General features: G+C 42.9%; 1 protein-coding gene across 1 annotated transcript in view; it reads right to left on the bottom strand.

Annotated features, from left to right (window-relative positions):
* The window catches only part of TXNDC11 (thioredoxin domain containing 11), a 99,336-nt gene that overhangs the window by 36,104 nt on the left and 42,578 nt on the right, over nucleotides 1–20,654 (bottom strand). Inside the window, exon 6 of the mRNA XM_065412763.1 lies at nucleotides 9,608–9,720. Coding sequence (XP_065268835.1) covers nucleotides 9,608–9,720 — 113 coding nt within the window. The remainder of the gene's footprint in view (nucleotides 1–9,607; nucleotides 9,721–20,654) is intronic.

Raw genomic sequence — 20,654 nt, 5'->3', positions numbered from 1 at the left:
TCTTTTCTGATAAGATTGCAAGTTTGGTTGATAAAAGTAACAGTGTTGTTGCAATATACTTAGACTTCTGTAAGGCATTTGACTTGGGACCACATGACATTTTGATTAAAAAAAACTAAAATGATATAAAATTAACATGGCACACATTAAATGGATTAAAAACTGGCTAACTCATAGGTCTCAACATGTAACTGTAAATGGAGGCTCATCATCAAATAGAGATCGGTTCTTGGCCCTACGCTATTTAACATTTTTATCAATGACCTGTAAGAATTCATCACTGATGTAGTTTGCAGGTGACACAAAAATTGGGGGACTGGTAAATGAAGAGGACAGGTTACTGATACACAGTGATCTGGATCACTTGGTAAACTGGGCACAAGCAAACAATATGCATTTTAATATGGCTAAATGTAAATGTATACATCTAGAAACAAAGAATGTAGGCCATGCTTACAGGATGAGGGGACTCTATCCTAGGAGGCAGTGACTCTGAAAAAATTTGGGGGCCATGAAGGATAATCAATTGAAAATGAGCTTCCAGTGGCCAAATGAGCTAATTTGATCTATGGATGCAAAAAGAGTGGAATCTCATGTAGGAATAGAGAGGTTATTTTACCTCTGTATTAGGTACTGGTGTGCCCACTGCTGTAATACTGCGTCCTTTTCTGATGGACTTTGATAAATTGGAGAGGATTCAGAGAACCACCATGAGAATGATTAAAGGATCGGAAAACATGCCTTACAGTGATAAATTTAACAGATTGAGCTCCTTGAGTATAACAAAGAGAAGGTTAAAGGGTGACTTGATCACAATCTGTAAGTACCTATATGGAGAACAAATATTTAGTAATGGGCTCTTCACTCTAGCAGAGAAAGGTACAACACAATCCAAAGGCTAGAAGTTGAAGCTAGACAAATTCAGACTAGAAATAAGATGTAAATTTTTAACAGTGAGAATAATAAACCATTAGAACAACCACCATTAGAACCAAGGGTTGTGGTGGATTCTCCATCACTGGTAATTTTTAAATCAAGATTGGATGTTTTTCTAAAAGATCTGCTCTAGAAATTATTTTGGGGAAGTTCTATGGACTGTTATACAAGAGGTAGATTAGTGGATCACAATTGTCCTTTCTGGCCCTGGAATCTATGAAAAAGAGTGTAGAGTATGTGGGAGGGTACCCCAGTGTTGATCTCTCATTTATTATCTGACTACAGAATTGTGAATGGTAGAAACAATACTACTATAATGATCTAGAGGACTGGAACCGAGGTCTGTAGGGGTCTGGGTGACTGGTGCATCCAGGCTGCCACCCAGTAGCCATGGCAGAGTTACAATCCATGCACTATAAACCCTGGGGTTACTACACACCACAGAAAGTGCAACCCATGGAAGACCCAACTGATAGCATCCCCCATGACCTCTGATCGCTCCAGGCACACTATTAAGGCATGGAGGTAGTTCCTTGAAGCTGTCTGTACAACCCAGCAGTACCCAGCCTGTTGCTACAAGAGACCTTGCTCTCATTCCCTGGTTCAGACTCCATCTCTGATCTTCATCTCTGATTCCTGGTTTGACCCCGGATTCTGGTTCTGATCACTGGCTAGACTCTGGTTCCAACCTTAGGCCTGACTCCTGGTTTTTGACTCCATTTCTGACCCCAGGCATGTCTCCCAGATCTGTCTCCTGTTCTGACCTGCTGAGCCAGACAGCCCATATCATGGTTGTGACAACTGCCAACAACTGTGATGAAAACTCACGCTCCTTTCCCCTTTTCAAAAGTACCACTCTGTGCAGTCTTCCAGCTTGAGCAAAGCCTATAATAAAAAACATAGTGAGTCCTAAACTATCTTGAGTTTCTCCATTTATTTGTATTGTTTTAAATTTCTGGTAGCTGATTTATTTTAGTAGGATGACATAAACTTGAGTCAACACTTCTGTTATAATCCATGCTGTTTGGTGTTTTTTGCAATTCGAAAAGGTCAAACGTTTGAGATATCAGGGGTTTTTATGAACTCAGGACCCAATTCAAAGCCCACTGAAGTCAATAGGAATCTTTCTGTTGACTTCAAGTCATATTGGATTTGACCCTTATTGGGCCAGATCCTCTCCTTCACTGTCATTCTGTGTTACTTTGGTAGGGTAAAGGAGACAGAATCTGGCCCTATCACCTCTACAGAGGATTCTCCTAGCATGAGGGAATGCACAGTGAACACAGAACATAACCAGCTTATAGCACACCCTCTTCCCCAATCCCTGGTGTTGGGGAGCATCAGGGAGGAGGTATGGGGAACACTGCCAAGTGGTACACATTTGAGCAGCCTGGGGGTTGCTTTAACCTGGAATGGAGCTGGACAAAGAATTGGGGGTCCATAACTGGTTCTGACACTCCTTCCCCAGTTGGCCACAGCAAAGAATCTGGCACTTATTGTCTCTGCCTTTTATGTACTAAAGACAAAAACACTAAACATATTTTCTAAGTAATAATGACACTGTGACAGAAGTTTCCAGAAATTAATATTGTATTTCTGATACTTGTATGTAATGATTTACAAATCAAATTGTTAAAATTGACTAAGCAAACGGTTAAAATAAAAAGTACTATACAGTATTTGAAGTGAAATACTGAAGCTTCACATTAGGGGACCACAAAACATGTGTGTGAACTTCTGAAGCAATTGTGCTGCAATGGTGAGAGAGGGAAAAGAGTTTTGGATCTCATTCTCCATTGCCTTGCACTTTGTGTAGTCGTTTATTGCTGAGCAAAGTAGTTGTATAGCATCATCAAGTCAGAACGTTTTTCACACACTTTGTACAGGCACAAAATCAGGCCCCTCCTGTTTAAAAGTTTTTAGCAATTTCTGCCACAACTTCAGCATAGCAATGGCTGTGTTAATAAGTCTACACAATTTCTTACATTACTCATGACACCATAAAAATTAGAAGTCTGATTCCTGTGCAGAGGGAGCATGTGCAGATACACTTAAAAAACATACTCTAAACTTAGGCCAATAAAACACCCAAAACAAAGAACATACAAACAAACAAACAAAAACCCTACAAGAGTAAAAATAAGTCCAGAACCAGAAAGGTGGCTATCCAATTTATTGCACATAATGCAGCATGTAAGATTACCTGCTTCCTGGGCAGATGGCTTATATGTGCATTCAGTGCCAGCAACTTATTGCCCTCAAGAGACTGAATACAGGATCCTGAGACCAGAGTGGCTAAACTGGAGGAGCTAAGGAAGAGAGAGAGAGGTACACAGATGAGACTTTCAGGGACACAGCAGAGTAGTACTACCCCCAGTCTGACAGCCTTTGTGCTGTTGAGGGGGATGAAAGGCTTGGGGAAGGAGAACATCAAGCTGGAACAGAGGAAAATGATCCCATGGTTGGGACCTTCCTTCCAGATGTCAAGGTATTCTCTCATGCTAAGGATAACCTTAATGAGGAGGAAAGAGGCAGTTACTTACTGTAATTGGAGGTTCTTCAAGATGTGTGGTCCATATCTCTATTCCACACGTGAGTGTGAATGCATGCCATGTGCCTGAGCCCAGAAGTTTTTTTCTAAGCAGTGTCCATTGACCCACATATGTGGTATGTTTCCTCATGCTTCCAACCGACGCTATAAGGGGCACTGCAGCTCAATGCCACTCCAGTTCCTCTTCTTACCACAGTATGGTCAAGCTCAAAGCAGAGGAGAAGGAGGGCAGGTAGTGGAATACAGATAGGGACCACACATCTCGAAGAACCTCCAGTTACAGTAAGGAACTTCCGCTTCTTCTTCAAGTGATGGTCCCTATGCGTATTCCACACATGGGAAGCGATAAGTGTGGCAGTGGGTGTCCCATTTGCAGTACAGCTTGTCCCATGGAAATGTCCACAGCTGCCTCATGATCCGGGGCTTAGAGAGTTGTAAACATGTGTACAGAACGCCATGTTGCGGCTTTGCAGATGTCTGACCATGGAATGTCTGCTAATGAAGCGGAGGAAGTGGCCTGTGCCTGCGTGGAATGAGCTATAACACCCCCAGGAGGGGGGAAGTTTGATAGCATTCCAGTAGGCAGCCCGAGACCCACTTGGAGAGAGACTGTGAGGATGTGGCTTGGCCCCTTGATCTCTCCGCCATAGCTACGAAGAGTTTTGGAGACTTCCTTATTGGTTTAGTCCTTTGTAGGTAGAATGCCAGGGTCTGCCTGACGTCAAGGGAACATCTCTTGTCTGTAGGGGAGCTGTGTGGTTTCGGGCAAAACACAAGCAAGTGGATGTATTGGCTGAGCTGAAATGCTGACACAATCTTGCGGAGAAATTTAGGGTGTAGTCTCGAGGAAACCTTGTATTTGTGGAATACTGTGTAGGGCGGGGGTCACAATCATGGCTGCTAGTACACTGACCTTTCTGGCCAAAGTGATGGCAACCAGGAATGCCATTTTCATAGAAATGTGGGTCATAGTATAGGTTACCATAGGTTCAAAGGTGGTCTTGTGAGGGCTGAGAGGACGAAGTTAAGGTCCCACTGACGGGTGGTTTTGGTGACTGGTGAGAAGGTTTTGAGCAGGCCTTTCATGAATGGTACCATCATAGGGGTATAAAAATGGAGCGTCAGTCCACTGGGGGAAGGAAGGTGCTAAGTGCTGCAAGATGCACACAGATAGAGCTGAGAGCTAAACCTGATGTTGTCAGGTCAAGGAGGTAATCTAGGATGACAGTAATGGTCACTGTGTCTGGAGAATGGTGGGCAGCAGGCCCACTCCAAGAAGCAACGTCACTTTCCTTGATAGCACGTTCTGGTGGATTCTTTTTTGTCTGGGAAAGGATCTGCTGGATCGGCACAGAACACAAATGGTCTATGTCAGATGCCCATCCAAACACCAGGCTGTGAGGTTAAGTGCACCTAGGTTAGGATGTTTGAGATGCCTTGAATTGCATGAGAAGATCCCGGAATAACCGAGTCTGATTGGTGGATGGGTGAAGAGCTTCAGGAGATCTGTGAACCAGAACTGTCATGGTCGGCAGGGTGCTATGAGGATGATGGTGGCTGTGTCCCATTGAACCTTCCTGAGAACCTGATGCAAAAGGGGAATGGGGGGGAAGGCACATTGGAGGTGGCCTATTCATGGGGGCAGGAGAGCATCACCTTGAGAGTCTCTGACTACCGCGCCCCTGGAGTAATACAAGGGGAGATTGAGATTCACGTGATGGTCCTAGCTGGGGATACCCCACTACATGAAGAGGTCAGTCAATACTGTGTCGTGGAGTGCCATTTATGATCCATGTGGAAAGTCCTGCTCAGTGTGTTTGCCAGGGAATTCTGGGTGCGTCGCACATACGCAGTCTGTAAGGTCACTTGGTTTCGGATGCACCAGTTCCATGGTCTGAGCAACTCCAAGCAGAGGGAGTGACACCTGATCCCTCTTTGCTTGTAGATGTAGACCACTGTAGCAATGTTATCTGAAAGAATTTATATGCGGAGGTTGCAAAGGATGGGAAGAAAGACTTTGCAGGCAAGGTGAACTGTCCTAAGTTACAAGACATTTATGTGTAGCCTGGCTTCCCTTGGTGTCCACATGCCCTGGCAGTCCAGGTGGGCACCCCATTCCATAAAGGAAGCATACGTCACAATGGTGGCCTGCGGAGTGGGAGAGTTGAAGGGGGTCCCCGATCATGATCTTGGACGGATTGGACTAACAAGCAAGAGAGGTCCAAACGTCCGAGAGAACGGTGACTCTGGAGTCTATGTGGTTCCTGTTTGGCTTGCAGGTCAGAAGGAGCCAGGTTTGTAGGCATCACAGGTGGAGTCTTGCAAAGGACATCACGTAGATACAAGCTGCCATGTGCCCCACAAGGGAGAGGCTTTGGTGGACTGTCATGCGGGGTTTACAGCACACGTGGACGATTTGGATGCTCATCGCCACAAAGTGCTCTGTCGGAAGGAAGGTCCATATAGCTACCGAGTCCATTCTCGCCCCTATAAAATTTATCGTCTGGGTACGTGACAAAACAGACTTATGTTTGTTTACACAGATTCCTAGTGTGACCGGCTATCTAGATGGGCCACAATGAGAATGCCACACTCAGGGCGGACTGCAAGAAATAGGGCAGACAATTCCCAAAACTGGTGGTTTATTGTATAATTAGATTCACCAAGCCAGTAATAAAGGAGCTGCTGCAGTACCACACTGGTTAACAAGAAGCCAAACAGTCCCCTTTAGGTATTCCAGCCCTTGGCTCCCATCTAGACAACTAAGTCTAATATAGTGAGGGTTACTGAAGCGTGAGTTCTTCAAGGACAGCAGGGATTCATCTGTTTTAGCATTGAAGAGATTGGCTTCAACAAAAGGGAGGTCCTCAATGGTGTTTTGGACCTACTGTGGGAACCCTGATGACTGAAGCCACAAATCCCTGCGCATCACTAGTTTGGGGGCTACAGAGCAGGAAACAGTGTCGACTGCATCCACTGCTGCCTGGAGGGCCACCTTCGCAACTAGTGTACCCTCGTCAACTAGGGCCTGGAACTGGGCCTGGTCTTCCACAGGGAGCTTGTCCTTAAACTCTGCTAGCCTGCCATGTGTGTTAATGTTGTACTTGGCTAACAGAGCCTGGTAGTTTGCTATGCAGAATTGCAGACCTGCCGATGAAAAGGCCCTCCTGCCCAGGAGATCCAATCTTTTTGACCCCTTGTTTGGCGGAGTGGACTTTTGGGGGTGTTGATGGGATTATTCTGTGGCCTCCTGGACAACTAATGAGTTAGGGGCCAGGTGGGTGAAGAGGAAGTCCGCCACTTTAGCCAGCACAAAGTAGCATCTCTCAGCTCTTTTGGGAGTAGGGGCACACAATGCTGGAGTGTGCCACACTGTCCAGGTTGGTTCCAGGATAGCCTCATTTATAGGGAAAGCCACTGGAGTGTCCCTATGACTGGAGGATGTGTTGGGGGTCCTGGACTTCCTCCAGCGGGATCTGTAAGTCAGTAAACCACTCTCTGCAGGAGACAAGTATCAGAGGGGTAGCCGTGTTAGTCTGGATCTGTAAAAAGCGACAAAGAGTCCTGTGGCACCTTATAGACTAACAGACGTATTGGAGCATAAGCTTTCGTGGGTGAATACCCACTTCGTCAGACGCATGCAGGAGTTCATGATAATGCTGAGAATCATCTGACAGAGAGAGTGGCAAGAGGATGACTGCCTCATCCGGTGACAAGGAGGCTCTGGTCAGAACTGGCAATACCAGTTTTACATCTTCCTCCTCATAAACTGATGGAGCTGGTTGTTGCGCGAGGGAAGAACGATAGGACTCTTGCGATGGTGCCTACTGCTGCCTATAGTATGGGTCCCAGAGGTTCAAGTAGGGCCAGAATGTGGGCACCATCAGTTTGGGTAGGCCCCAGGGGAAGCGGTATCTGGGGAGGGGGTCACAGCTGGGCAAGGAAGGGGTGCCTGCGGGGAGGAGGTGAAACTGGCTGGCCTACATCCCGGGCTCCTGCGGGGCAGGGTGAAACTGGCTCCTCTACATCCTAGGACTCCTCCGAGTCAGATGACAGTTCTGACTGAAACAGCAGGACCGCCGGTACCAGAGGGCCCTGGTCCAACGAACGGGGAAGGGGCCTTTCCTGCAGCAGGAGCAGCAGTTCATCCTCTGGTGTGGGAATGTCCCAGAGAATGGAAGGGCCTGCGAGGAGTGGGGATTGCGGGTACAGAAGAAACACCTCTGGAGACAAGAAAGTCTCTGTACATCCCAGAGTCCACGGGGTTCCTATGAAAAGCGACAAAGAGTCCTGTGGCATCTTATAGACTAGCAGACATATTGGAGCATAAACTTTCGTGGGTGAATACCCACTTCGTCAGATCCCATGCGTCTGACGAAGTGGGTATTCACCCACAAAAGCTTATGCTCCAATACGTCTGTAAGTCTATAAGGTGCCACAGGACTCTTTGTCGCTTTTTACAGATCCAGACTAACACAGCTACCCCTCTGATACTTGACACGGGGTTCCCATGGAGATTCTGGAGGGAGCTGTTCCCGTGGTCAGGCCTGGTCCGTCCACATAGTGTCAAGGCAGCACCATCCGAGTATCTGAACCTGCACTCATAGATAGACATTCTAATAGTCCCAATACCAAGGTGACCAGCGATATCAACGGATCCTGCTTCTTCTTAGCCTTATCCTCCAGCACCGGGGTCTTTAGCACTGGTTCCATGGGACCTGTGCACAATATCTCACCCGACCTGGCACGGCTTGGGCAGAGGACATGTCCCTTATGAGCAGTTTGCTGCGGGGATCTGCTCTTGTGCCCACGAGAGTGTATCTTGCTCTCATGATGGGTTCTCTCCTTACTTTTAGCGCTGGCGGTTCCACACCTTGGCTCATGCTCAGAGGGACACTGTTGGGCTGTGGAGGCCCCTGTATAGGGGGTCTCCCTGGCCAGGATCCAAGTGTGTCTGGGGGTCTAAATTAGCTGTTATCATTCAAGGAAGATCTTGGAATCATTGTGGATAGTTCTCTGAAAACATCTGCTCAGTATGCAGTGGCAATCAAAAACACTAACGAAGTTAGGAAAGATAATAAGACAGAAAATACAATAATGCCACTACATAAATTCATGGAATGCTCACACCTTGAAAAGTGCCTGCAGTTCTGGGCACCCCATCTCAAAAAAGATATATTATACCTGGAAAAGCTACAGAGAAGGGCAATAAAAATGATTAGGGGGTATGGAATGGCTTCCACATATGAGAAGAGATTAAAATGACTGGGACTATTCAGCTTAGACAAGAGACAACTAAGGAGGGATATGATAGAGGTCTATAAAATCATGAACGGTATGGAGAAAGTGAATAGGGATGTATTGTTTCACATAACACAAGAACCAGGGGTCACTCAAAGAAATTAATAGGCTGCAGGTTTAAAACAAACATAAAGAAGTACTTCTTCACACACCACATAGTCAACGTGTGGAACTCGTTGCCAGGGGATGTTGTGAAGACCAAAAGTATAACTGGGTTAAAAAAAGAATTAGGTAAATTCATGGAGAATAGGTGCATCAATGGCTATTAACCAAGATGGTGAGGGACACAATCCCATGCTCTGGGTGTCTCTAAAAGTCCAACTGCCAGGAGCTGGGACTGGACAACAGGGGATGGATCACTTGATAAATTGCCCTCTTCTGTTCATTCCCTCTGAAGCATCTGGCAGGCACTGGCTACTGTCGGAAAACATGATACTGGGCTAGATGGACCATTGGTCTGATCCAGTATGGACATTCTTATTTCTGCTATGAAGTGTCAGGCCAGCATCAGGAATGGAACTAATTGGTATGTTACTCTTAAAAACACAGTACAAACACAATAGCATCCACTATTTAAAACTAACAAAACCCAAACACAATTACTTACTTTTATCTTCCACAGAAGGACAATAAATACTACACTATGGAAATGTCAGTTCTTAAATACTCTGCATTCTAGCACATAATAGCTTTATGAATGCTCTTTGAAGCACTGTCATCTACTCTATGTTTATATAGTGCCTAGCACAATGGGTCCAACCTAGTTGGCCTCTGGTTGCTACTGAAATATAAATGTTAAGTAATAATAATAGTACTCACAAGAGAAGTGTTGACATGTCTATGAAGGTACAGACTTCCCGAGCGCGTCAACGAGATCTCCTTTGCAATCTGTTTATCCGTGATCACTCCAAAGTGTATTGTTCCAAGGTAATCTGAAAGGGTACATTTTCAGTTTTAAAAAATTTTTGAAACACTGAAGGAGAAGAGTATGTTAATACTGTTATATCCCTTTAAACAACAATGAATTTTATCATAATAATACTTAGCAACTATGTAGTGCTTTTCACCTGTAGATTTTTAAGTACTTTACTAAGGAGGGTAACTATCACTATCTCCATTGTACAGATAGGGAAACAGAGTGGCAGAAGGCTAACCTCATGTCATGCAGCAAGACATGACAAAACAAGAAACAGGAGAATTATATTGGCTTACTCCATTTGTTTATAAGAACAGAATGATCAGAAACATAGATAAACATGATATGTTGGGGAAGAGTCAACATGGCTTTTGTAAAGTGAAATCATGCGTCACCAATCTATTAGAGTTCTTTGAAGGAGTCAGCAAGCATGTAGTTAATGGTAATCCAGTTGCTAGTATATTTGGACTTTCAAAAAACCTTTGAAAAGGTCCCACACTAAAAGCTCTTAAGCAAAGTAGGCAGTCATGGAATAAGAGAAAAGATCCTGTCATTGATCAGTAACTGGTTAAACCATAGAAAACAAAGGGTAAAAATAAATAGTCAGTTTACACTGAAGGTGGAGTCTTCCGAAAGGTGTGATGTAAGTGTATGAGGCGGGGGGGGGGGGGGGGGGGGAGGGTCGTGACAGGCACTCTGGTGTTGGTTATGATCTGGTCTACGACAACATTCATAACCTGACACCTGTCTCTCGGCATGTAAGCCCTTGCTGTGATGGACCTGGCAACCTGGAGCCAATCATCGAGGTAGAGGAAGATGGTGAAACCACATCATCTGCTATAGGCTGCTCCAACAGAGAACACCTTAGTAAAGACCCTGTGGGTGGCAGCAATGCCAAAAGGGAGTACTCTGTGCTGAAAGTGGTCGGGGTCAACTATGAATCTGAGAAACTGTCAGTGAGTGGGGTGAATGTCCATGTGAAAATAGGCATCCATGCTGAGAACTGTAAACCACATATCTTTTTCCAGGGATGGAATTATAATAGATGCCACCATGACCACGTGAAACTTGAGTTTGTGAATAAACTGGTTGAGATAGCAGAGGTAAAGAATGGGTCTCTAACTGCCTTTCTTTTTGTGGACTAGGAAATATGTCAACTAAAACCCCTCCCTTGCTACTGAGGAGGAACCTACTCTATCTCTCCTCGCTGTAAGAGAGATACTACTTCTTGTTTGAGAATGCTCTCATGAAAGTGGCCTAGAGCGGAGGTGGGGAAGGGGGTATTTGAAGGGTAGGAACACAAACTATCATAAGGGAATTGGTCATAATTTTAACAATGATGAACAATAAGCCCAGTTCTTTTCTCAGCAACAGGACATAGGGGTGACTCCCCGGAAATCCTAAGTGCTACAGAAAGAAAGGAAGAAAAAAAACTGTATCTCCTGCGTAACCATGGTCAGATTTGGGCATAAAGGAATTGGCTTGTACATAGTGTGTGTTCCTAAACCACTAAATCTGATGGGAAATATCATTTCTGAGTCATAATATAACATTTTAAACATCCAATTTTCTTAATGGCAAAAATAAAGTGTCACGTGACATTTGTTTTATAATATTTATATTTTCTTTAACAAGAAACTAGTTTTAAAGTTACACCTTTTGTCCCATGTTCACATTATACGTAAAAATTTTAACTCAAATGTAAACTCGCAGAACTCCAACTCAAGCACACCAACATTTCCATTCAGCTTTAAACAATACCTACATAAGTTAGGCACAAATATATTTATTGACTAACTCATCAACTGTTCACCTTCTACTCCTGGTGGAATTCTGCACCAAAAAAATAAAAATTCTGCTCACAATATTTTAAAATTCTGCATATTTCATTTGTCAAAATAACACAATATAATTACACCAGTTTCAATTATTTTTGGTCATTTATTTCATAAAAGCTATCAGCAAGTCTATCTAACAATACAGACAACAAAAAAGATTCAGGAAATGTTTTTTTGACAAATAGATTCCTTACTAGGCATATTAATACAGAACTCTGAGTTAATAATTAATTTAAACTACAATACAGAACCGTATTTCCCACACACCTCAGAAGCAATACAAAGGCTTGGGGGAGTCAGGGATAACGGAGGGAAGCAAATTGCTGTGAAGGAGCCTGGGTGTGAACTTGGAGGGCTGTTGGGTATGGGTGGGAAAAGTATGGAACATGTGTGTTTGGTTTTTTTGGGGGGGGGGGGGAGGGATTGTTAGGGAGCTTCCCCAATGCAGACCCTGGCTGACCCCTAGCCTCTCCCATTCAGTCAGATACATCTGCCCCGTCCCCATGTGTCTCTGTGCCCTCACCCAGCCACTCCCCTGTCCCTATGTAGCTCTGCACCCCTCCCCGATCACCATGTGTCTCTGTGCCCTCACTCAGCCACTCCCCTGTCTCTATGTAGCTCTGGCCCACCTCCCCCTGTCCCCATGTGTCTCTGCATCTCCCTCCTCCCATGGCCCTATGCCTCCACTCCCATTCAGCCCCCACCTCAGTCTGTCCTCCCCCCCACTAGCCCTTATGAGCCCCTGTCTGACCCCCCCCATCCTCCAGCATCCCACAGACCCTGTCTCCTGACCTGGCCTGACAAAAAAAATAGCCATCTGCGGGGCTCATTAAATATGTGCATGCAAAGTGGCACATAATTCCCCCAGGAGTACCCTTCAAAAGACTTATGGATTAACCAAAAGGATTTGTATTGCTTTTAATCTGGCTCAGTGAAGAAGTCTGACTTATCAAACAAAATAAGTCTGCCTATGTAACTCTATAATGTGTATTGTAGCATCATTTCAGAGTCACATTTTCTAATACCGCTACATCTTAGTACCATGTTGAACACACAAAATGTTACAAACTATGAATGGTGAGAGTCACAGTTCTGGCACCATGAGATCCTTTTGACTTACTGCTGCAACATCACAGCTCAGAATTACACAAGGTACATTATGAACACACAGAAGTGATATCTCTGTGTTAAACCAAGTGATAAACCGCATAGCAGTGCCTTTATCATGAATCTCTGATGGTCTCAACTGACTCCATCCACTAGTTAGTTCCCTTCTGCCAAGACAACTGCTTTATCAGCTTTTTAAAAATAATATCTCACTGAAGCCTTCCAAAACATAAAACAAATATCACTTCCAAAGATAATGTTTTGGTTTAAACTGAAGTGAATATATTCCAGTTTTACTACGTCTCTCCTAGCCTCCCCTTGATGATCATAGTCCTAATTCAGCATAATTATGACTATGTGAACAGTTCCACTGAAGTCAACAGGGCCACTCACATGCTTGAAGTCAAGCACCTATCAGTTATGCTGCTGAATCAATAAGGGGGATCAAATGTCCCAAACTCCAGCAGCTGGTTCCCACAAGGCAGTACTTTTCCAGCCACTTGGTCACAAAGAGTGGCCATCAAAAGAGTGCAGCTGCCATAACTGTCGTATCTCATTACTATCATGGATCCACAGGATCGGCGCTACAGTTTTTAAACAGTCTCTTGGAGGAAACCTCTTGGAGGAAAAAGACATCTGTAATTTACACAACTAATCATAAAATCATCTAGGATTTTAGAATAGTTCAAAAAAGCCAAAACTGAAAAAGTCATTGCAGATGACATCTATCTCCGGTGCTGCTGCTGTTTATTTCCAAGCAAGGAGTCAGGAAAGGAGCATTTAAAGATATCTGTACTAGTCAAATGTAATTGTTTGTGGAGGGCAGGGAAGAGGGAGAGAAAAATTGCCAGCTAAGCAGTTTATATAAATCCAAATCTGGAACTATGAGAGTTTCCAGTTGTTAGTCACCGAAAGCAATTTATAGAAACAGCTGACAAATGGGAGTTAAAGATTCTTAAAAAGGTCACCTCAAGAAAGAATTGCATAGGCACACAAACAATCCATTGGATTTAGATAAAGAATTGAAAACCTACATACTTTAGAATCTGAAATTTGAGTAGGGCTTTAGGATTGCCAAGCCACATCAGAGTGATGATGGGAAGGTAACAATACCTTATAAGAAGATGATCTAAAAGTTAGTTTGCATAATATTTACAAGTAAAAATTTACTTGTAAGGTGCTTATGTTGAAAAACAAACAAATGCATATAATTTAATACACCAAATACCCTTACATACAAGTGCATATATTCCTAAAAATGCTTTCATCACAATGGCTTCCAGGACTTACTTGGATCCCACAACTGTTCTACTCCATTGCATAGAGTCAGTGTTTCATAGTATGTAGGATTCATGTGGAGTTTGGGTGACAAGACCTCAGATGTCACAGAGTTGATTCTTGGGCTAATTTAAAATTCTCATACATATCTGAAAAGCATACTATTATGGTTATAACTAATGAAAGAAGCTTTAAGTGACTAAGTCTGAGGCACTTGGGGCATCTGGATTTCACACACTGATTGGGACCTTGTCATTTTTGCTAATTATGTAAATTAGGATCCCATATACTGAACTATTTAGTATAATTTTCAAACATATTAAGTTGCCTGTTTCACTCTTCAGAATGTTGTGTTGATGAGGTTCGTGGGGATACCTTGAAAATTGATAGAATGTTGAGTGCTGCAAGGTGTTCCTAAAACTTCAAGAACAGCTCTGGATATAAAGTACTCTTCATTGAAAAAATATTAGATTATATGAAAGGGTTACTTATAATAAATAATTGCTAATTACTGTAAAATTGTTATTTAATTTAGGATACTTTCTTTGGTAAACTGCGCACACACAATTTAAAGGATAGATAACCACTATCCATATATACGATTCACTAAAATAATCTGTTTATAATTGTAGCTTCTTACTAAACTATATCTACCTAAAAACATGGAATCTGAATAATGCTACCAGAGGGCTATACGTTGCTGAAAACTCAGGATCAGACCCATAGTAGGCAAAAGAGGCAGGTGAGTACAAAACTTGAATTTCACTACAAAACTGACTTTGCGACAATGAAACAAACACAACCAGATTTTTGGAGATGTTACCTCATCAGCACCAAACAGAATGGTTTCATTTCCTCCTTCTGGAAGACTTTAATGTCATTTACAACCATATGAATTCAGGCCAAGAAGCACAAAGCCAGTCAGAGAGATTTTGATTAATGCTAGTCTTGTGAAGCTAATAAAGACACAATAAACTGAAGTTCACACTGTATTTCACTGCATTATGGAAAAACAATTTTGATCTGAAACTTAATATTTATCTTCTTTATTAAACCCAACAAGTGATTTTTCATCTCAAAGTATTATACTTAGTAGTAGTATTTTGGATAACTCATGGAAAGAAATTAATGGATCTTTTGGTGGCAACAATACAAAACTGATACTTAAATCAGTGACCACAGCTGAAGCAAAATATGCTGCATGGTTGAACTTGGTAATTAACATTTATAAATAATTAAAACCCGTTACATGCAAGCAGTGCATAAGCATTCACTATATAAATTGTTGAGATCCTGACAACTAATATTCACACACTGTTATCAAGATAAATGTACCGGTATTCACACTCCATGGTCCACTCCAGGAATGCCCAGTCAGGTCTCAGGCCTTCAGCCATCACCTCTCTGTGGGCAGGGACTCGCATCCCACGCCCTCTGACCTCAAGTTTTAAGGCTGCACAGCCTCCTGCCACACACTGTGATATCCCCAAGAAGCCAGTCTGCCTCAAGGCCTGCACCTGCACGGTGCTTTCTCTCCAAAGGCTATGACCACTGTATGTCAGCAGTTACAAGTTACCACGCAGCTTTCTCGGAAGTGTACATTTATTTTAAGGACAACCCACCACAGAGAAAACATATAAAAACAATAAACAGATTTAAACGCACACTATATATACCGGTAATCACCCATCTTCTACATTAGGAGCCAGGCAGGCACACTGACTTTCCAACCCTTTAAGAAGGGCTGGCACCCCACTTGGACAAAGAGTCATGTTAATTTCCTCACTCAGCCTCTCTCTCTCTGTCTCTGAAAACCCAGTTTGACTCAGTATATGCAAATTCCTCCAGAGGCGGTACCTCTCTGGAGTTGTTTACACTTTCAGCCGCTCGCGTTAAATCACCGCGCTCTGTTATTAATTCTTGGAGGAGCTGTGGTAACCCTCCTGCATGGAGCAGAATGCACTCATACATAAACCATTCATAAATTTTATACAATGGTCCTGAAAAATACTGCATGGGGTTCCAATATCTGTCACAACTGACCTTGATACATTTTTAGTCTGTTTGCCCAAGCTTCAGTTATCTATTACTTTACCCATGATTTAGTTGGGGATTGGTCCTGCTTTGAGCAGGGGGTCGGACTAGATGACCTCCTGAGGTCCCTTCCAACCCTGATATTCTATGATTCTGTGTGAAACTTAGTCCTGTTTCCAAAATACTGAGAACTCCCCTCAATTATGTTAACTTATATTAATGCTAATTATTTCAATTATCATAATATACTGTATTTACCATGTCATATCTGTTACATTTTAGAGTTTCTTGTTCTATTAAAATAAAAAATATTAACCAAGTGTACCCCTTCTGAAATACTTATACGCAAAGTTTCAAGTTTTAAAGTAGAATTTTTTAGAAACTATTCAAAAGTAAAAGCAATATCACATTTTGCTGCTGCCCTGCACAGACTGACCAAGTCTCCTGCTACGTCAGGGAGATTTCCATTTCAAACAGAAAAACTCCCAACTCCCAATTTAATAATGTTATCTCCTGCATAAAATCTATATTATTCAGAATCACATGCATCAGCCTCTCTCTATGAGTCAGTGAGAGAGATTAATGTGCATGTGTGGCTGACACTCAAGTTTCTGGATAATGTACTTGACCTCTGCTCTGCTTCTGCCATTGGTATTGCAAGGAGGGGTGGTTTTGGCAACCAACGGTCGGTTGTGGGGGTAGATTTGAATTGCAAGTCCAACATGGTGGCACAAACCCCAGGCAGCACGAGGCAGAGGCAGGTATGGGGCAGAGGGTGAGGCTAGAAGTGGGGGTATTGGTGGGGTAGGCCACTCCCTGAAATTAATTTGAAAATGTTGGTTGGTGTGACCCTGCATAAGCTATTGACAATAATATCAACTTACAATTGCCAACTTTCTATTCGCACAAAACCAAACACCCTTGCCCTGCCCCTCCTCCGAAACTCTGTCCTTGCCCCATCCCTTTCCGAGGCCCCCCTCCCCCGCTCCCTCTGTCGCTCGCTCTCCCCACCCTCACTCGCTTGCTCATTTTCACTGGGCTGGCTCAGGGGTTTGGGGTGCAGGAAGGGGTGAGGGCTCTGGCTGGGTGTGCGGGCTCCGGGCTGGGGGAGCGGAGCTGAGGGGATCAGAGTATGGGAGGGGACTCTGGGCTGGGGGGTGAAGCTGAGGGGTTTGGAGTATGGGAGGGGGCTCTGGGCTGGGGGTGCGAGTTCCAGGGTGGTGCCAGAAATGAGGATTTCAGGGTGCAGGAGGGAGCTCTGGGATGGAGGTTGGGGTGTGTAGGTGTGTGAGGGCTCCAGCTAGGGGTGCAGACTGTAGTGGGGCTGAGGATGAGGGGCTTGGGGTGCAGGAGGGTGCTCCAGGCTGGGATCGAGGGGTCGGAAGGCGGGAGGGAGATCAGGACTGGGGCAGGGGGTTGGGGTGTGGGAGAGGATCAGGGGTGCAGGCTCCAGGCAGCGTTTACCTCAAGCAGTTTCCGGAAGCAGTGGCATATCCCCCCTCCGGCTCCTACGCAGAGGCACGGCCAGGCGGCTCGGCACGCTGCCCCGTCTGCAGAGCGGTTCCTGGCCAATTGGGAGCTGCGGAGCTGGCGGCTGGGGCGGGGGCAGCGTGCAGAGCTCCCTGGATGCCCCTATGTGTAGCAGCCAGAGGGGGGACATGCCGCTGCTTTCAGGACCCGTGTGGAGCCACGGCAGGCAGGAAGCCTGCCTTAGCCCTCCTGCGCCGCCAACCGGACTTTTAACAGCCCCGTCAGCGCTGCTGACTGGAGCCGCCAGGGTCCCTTTTCGACAGGGTGTTCCGGTCGAAAACCAGACACCTGGCAACCCTAGTAGTGCAATGTCAGAAGATATAGAATTCAGATGCAGCCATAGCTGAGTCAAAGGAAGTAAACCCATTTTACTTCTCCAAAACTTAAGTACTGCGGGTAAAGATGAACAGGTCTGAAGGATAAAAGAATGAAAAACAAACATTTCCAGTAATCATAGTTATCTGGACAGTTATTCCAGAAATCTATCATATGCACATGTGTTCTTCTGTGGTCACCTGAACAGTCTTTGAGAAACAAAAAACAATAAACCAACCCAAATAGGTTGATCATATTATTTCATTCCTTCTCACACTCTTTCTAGTTTAATTACGACAAAATATGTCATTAGTAGCAATTCAAGTGACCAGCACGTATATATACAGTAGTGCTGATATTTAACTAAAAGATCATGCAAAATTTTATTAGCACCCCTCAGGAAAGCTTAAAGCAGAGACTGAAGATATGGGTTACACTTTTGAGGCAGCCTTTAGTGTTGATTTAGCTGCACCCATGCTTCCTTTCTCTGCCATTTATTACAGTTCATTTTTTAAAAAAATTATCATATAGTGTGCAAACTGAATAAGACGGCCTCTATTAAATGTTCAGTTTTGGCTCGTCTCTTGCATTTTCACTTAAAACAGTTCTTACTGTACTCAGTTTTCAATATAGTAGAATCTCAGAGTTACAAACACCACCAGAAATGTTCATAACTCTGAACAAAATATTATGTTGTTCTTTCCAAAGTTTACAACAGAACATTGACTTAATACAGTTTTGAAACTTGACTATGCAGAAGAAAAATTCTGCTTCCCCTCCCCCCCTTTTTTTTAATAGTTTATGTTTAACACAGTACTGTATTTGCCTTTTTTTTTTTTTTTTTTTTTGGTTTCTGCTCCTGCCTGAGTGTGTACTTCCGGTTCCAAATGAGGTGTGTGGTTGACTCGTCGTTTTGTAACTCTGGTGTTTGTAACTCTGAGGTTCTACTGTAGTTTCAACTATATTATGCTAGACTGAATTATAATAAAAATAAAACATGAGTCATCGGATTTAAATTACACAATTTTATATATAATAAAACAGGTGACTACTATAAAGAAACTAAACGGAACAAAAGCAAAAAAATAAATGATGGAAAGCCAAAACCAGACAAAGTATAAAGACTAACTCAATGGACAAAACATTATAGTGCATGAAAGACAAATAGTGATGGGATGATTTGAAAAAAAAAATGTGCAAAGATTTATAAGAAGGAAAATTTGCCAGAGCACATCTAACAAAGGAATAGAGCAAACAAACATAATAGGTCTCCAGGGTCCTTTTAGTTCCCTCAGATTATAAAATCAACCTAGCAATGCCAGAGATCATACTCTCTAGCGAGAGGGATTCTTATCACTCCACTCAGCTAAGAGGTCTCTCCAAAAGCGGAAGTGAGTCTTGTGTTTCTCAGGGAAATTTTTTCCTGATTAAATCTCAATTAAAAGCCACATAAATATTGTGACCTTATAAATACTCATGATAAAATTATATTCTGCTACACAGATAGCAATTTCAACCTTTAGGAAAGTACATGATTACAGTTTAGATCAAGGGTTCCCTAATTGTGGTACATGAGCTTGATGTTCCATCGTTTCAGTTCACAATTTTTTTAAGAAAGCAGTATGTTAACCAATAAAGTTTGAGAACCACTGGTTTAGATTATTTTACTGTGGACTCAAAAAATTGTGTACACCTCTACCCCGATATAACGCTGTCCTCAGGAGCCAAAAAATCTTACCGCATTATAGATGAAACTGCGTTATATCAAACTTGCTTTGATCCACCGGAGTGCGCAGCCCCCCCCAGCGAGCACTGCTTTACCGCATTCTATCTGAATTCGTGTTATATCGGGGTAGAGGTGTATTTATAGCACAGTGTGTAATAAAGGTGGAGTATGAATGGCATTTGAAGAAGTCTGACATTAAAAGCAGATTTATAAACACATATTTACTACTGTTATAAGTGGGCACAATTCCACTGCGGCGTTTGCCCACTCATGAGAGTAGTGAATCTGCCCAAATATCTCACACCCAAGGAACATTTTACAGAGACTTGGAATGGGCAAATTACTCATGGAGAATAATTAACATCTTAAAGAAAATAAAAAAGGATTTTGAATTCTGTTAAAGTGAATCTGCTGTTTGCAATATTCACCGAACTCTAACAGAGACAGATGTCTTAATTTGAAGTATAAAAACTTCAGACTGTAATCTGATAAAAACAAATGTTGATTTTTTAAAAAGTAGCAGAAAATGGTTTAGTAAAATTTTAGTCCAGTTGAGCATATTACATCTCATATGACATCTGTATTCTATGATCCAAGATTTGGAGCAAGAATATTTCTAAATTACTATCTCAGCAGAATTTGGTGTAAATTTAAAGAGTAAAAGCAATGAGAGAGAAAACATATAATTTGATCTGTGCTATGGTAAAATATTACTAATTTTTTGCACTGTGTGCCAGTTTCAGCAGATTAAACAGTCTCAATTCACAGACAATACAAGATCATGATTTTAAGAATCTAATATAATTACTTATGATACCTAAGTGAGCTAATTTCCAAGTCAACCTTTTAAATTGCACATTTTACAAAGACAAATCAGTCAAAACCTGGACCATACCAAACAAGTACTGTACACAGTTGAAAGAATATAACAGTCTGTTTCGTAATAATATTAACATTTGCTCAGCTCCAAATGGTAATGTTTGTTTTTGCTTATCTTTCACACTACAATTTATATGAAGCAAAACAAGCTGTCTTGATCTATGAGATTACAAATATTGCTAGTAAAAATGATTTCATCACGTGTATGTTTACTCAGAGGTTTGGAGCACTGATTTAGCATTA

The sequence above is a fragment of the Emys orbicularis genome, chromosome 10 (genome assembly GCF_028017835.1).
Source record: "Emys orbicularis isolate rEmyOrb1 chromosome 10, rEmyOrb1.hap1, whole genome shotgun sequence".
Taxonomy (NCBI): Eukaryota; Metazoa; Chordata; order Testudines; family Emydidae; genus Emys; species Emys orbicularis.
Note: the sequence above shows the minus strand (reverse complement) of the source record. Positions and strands in the feature narration are given on the sequence as shown.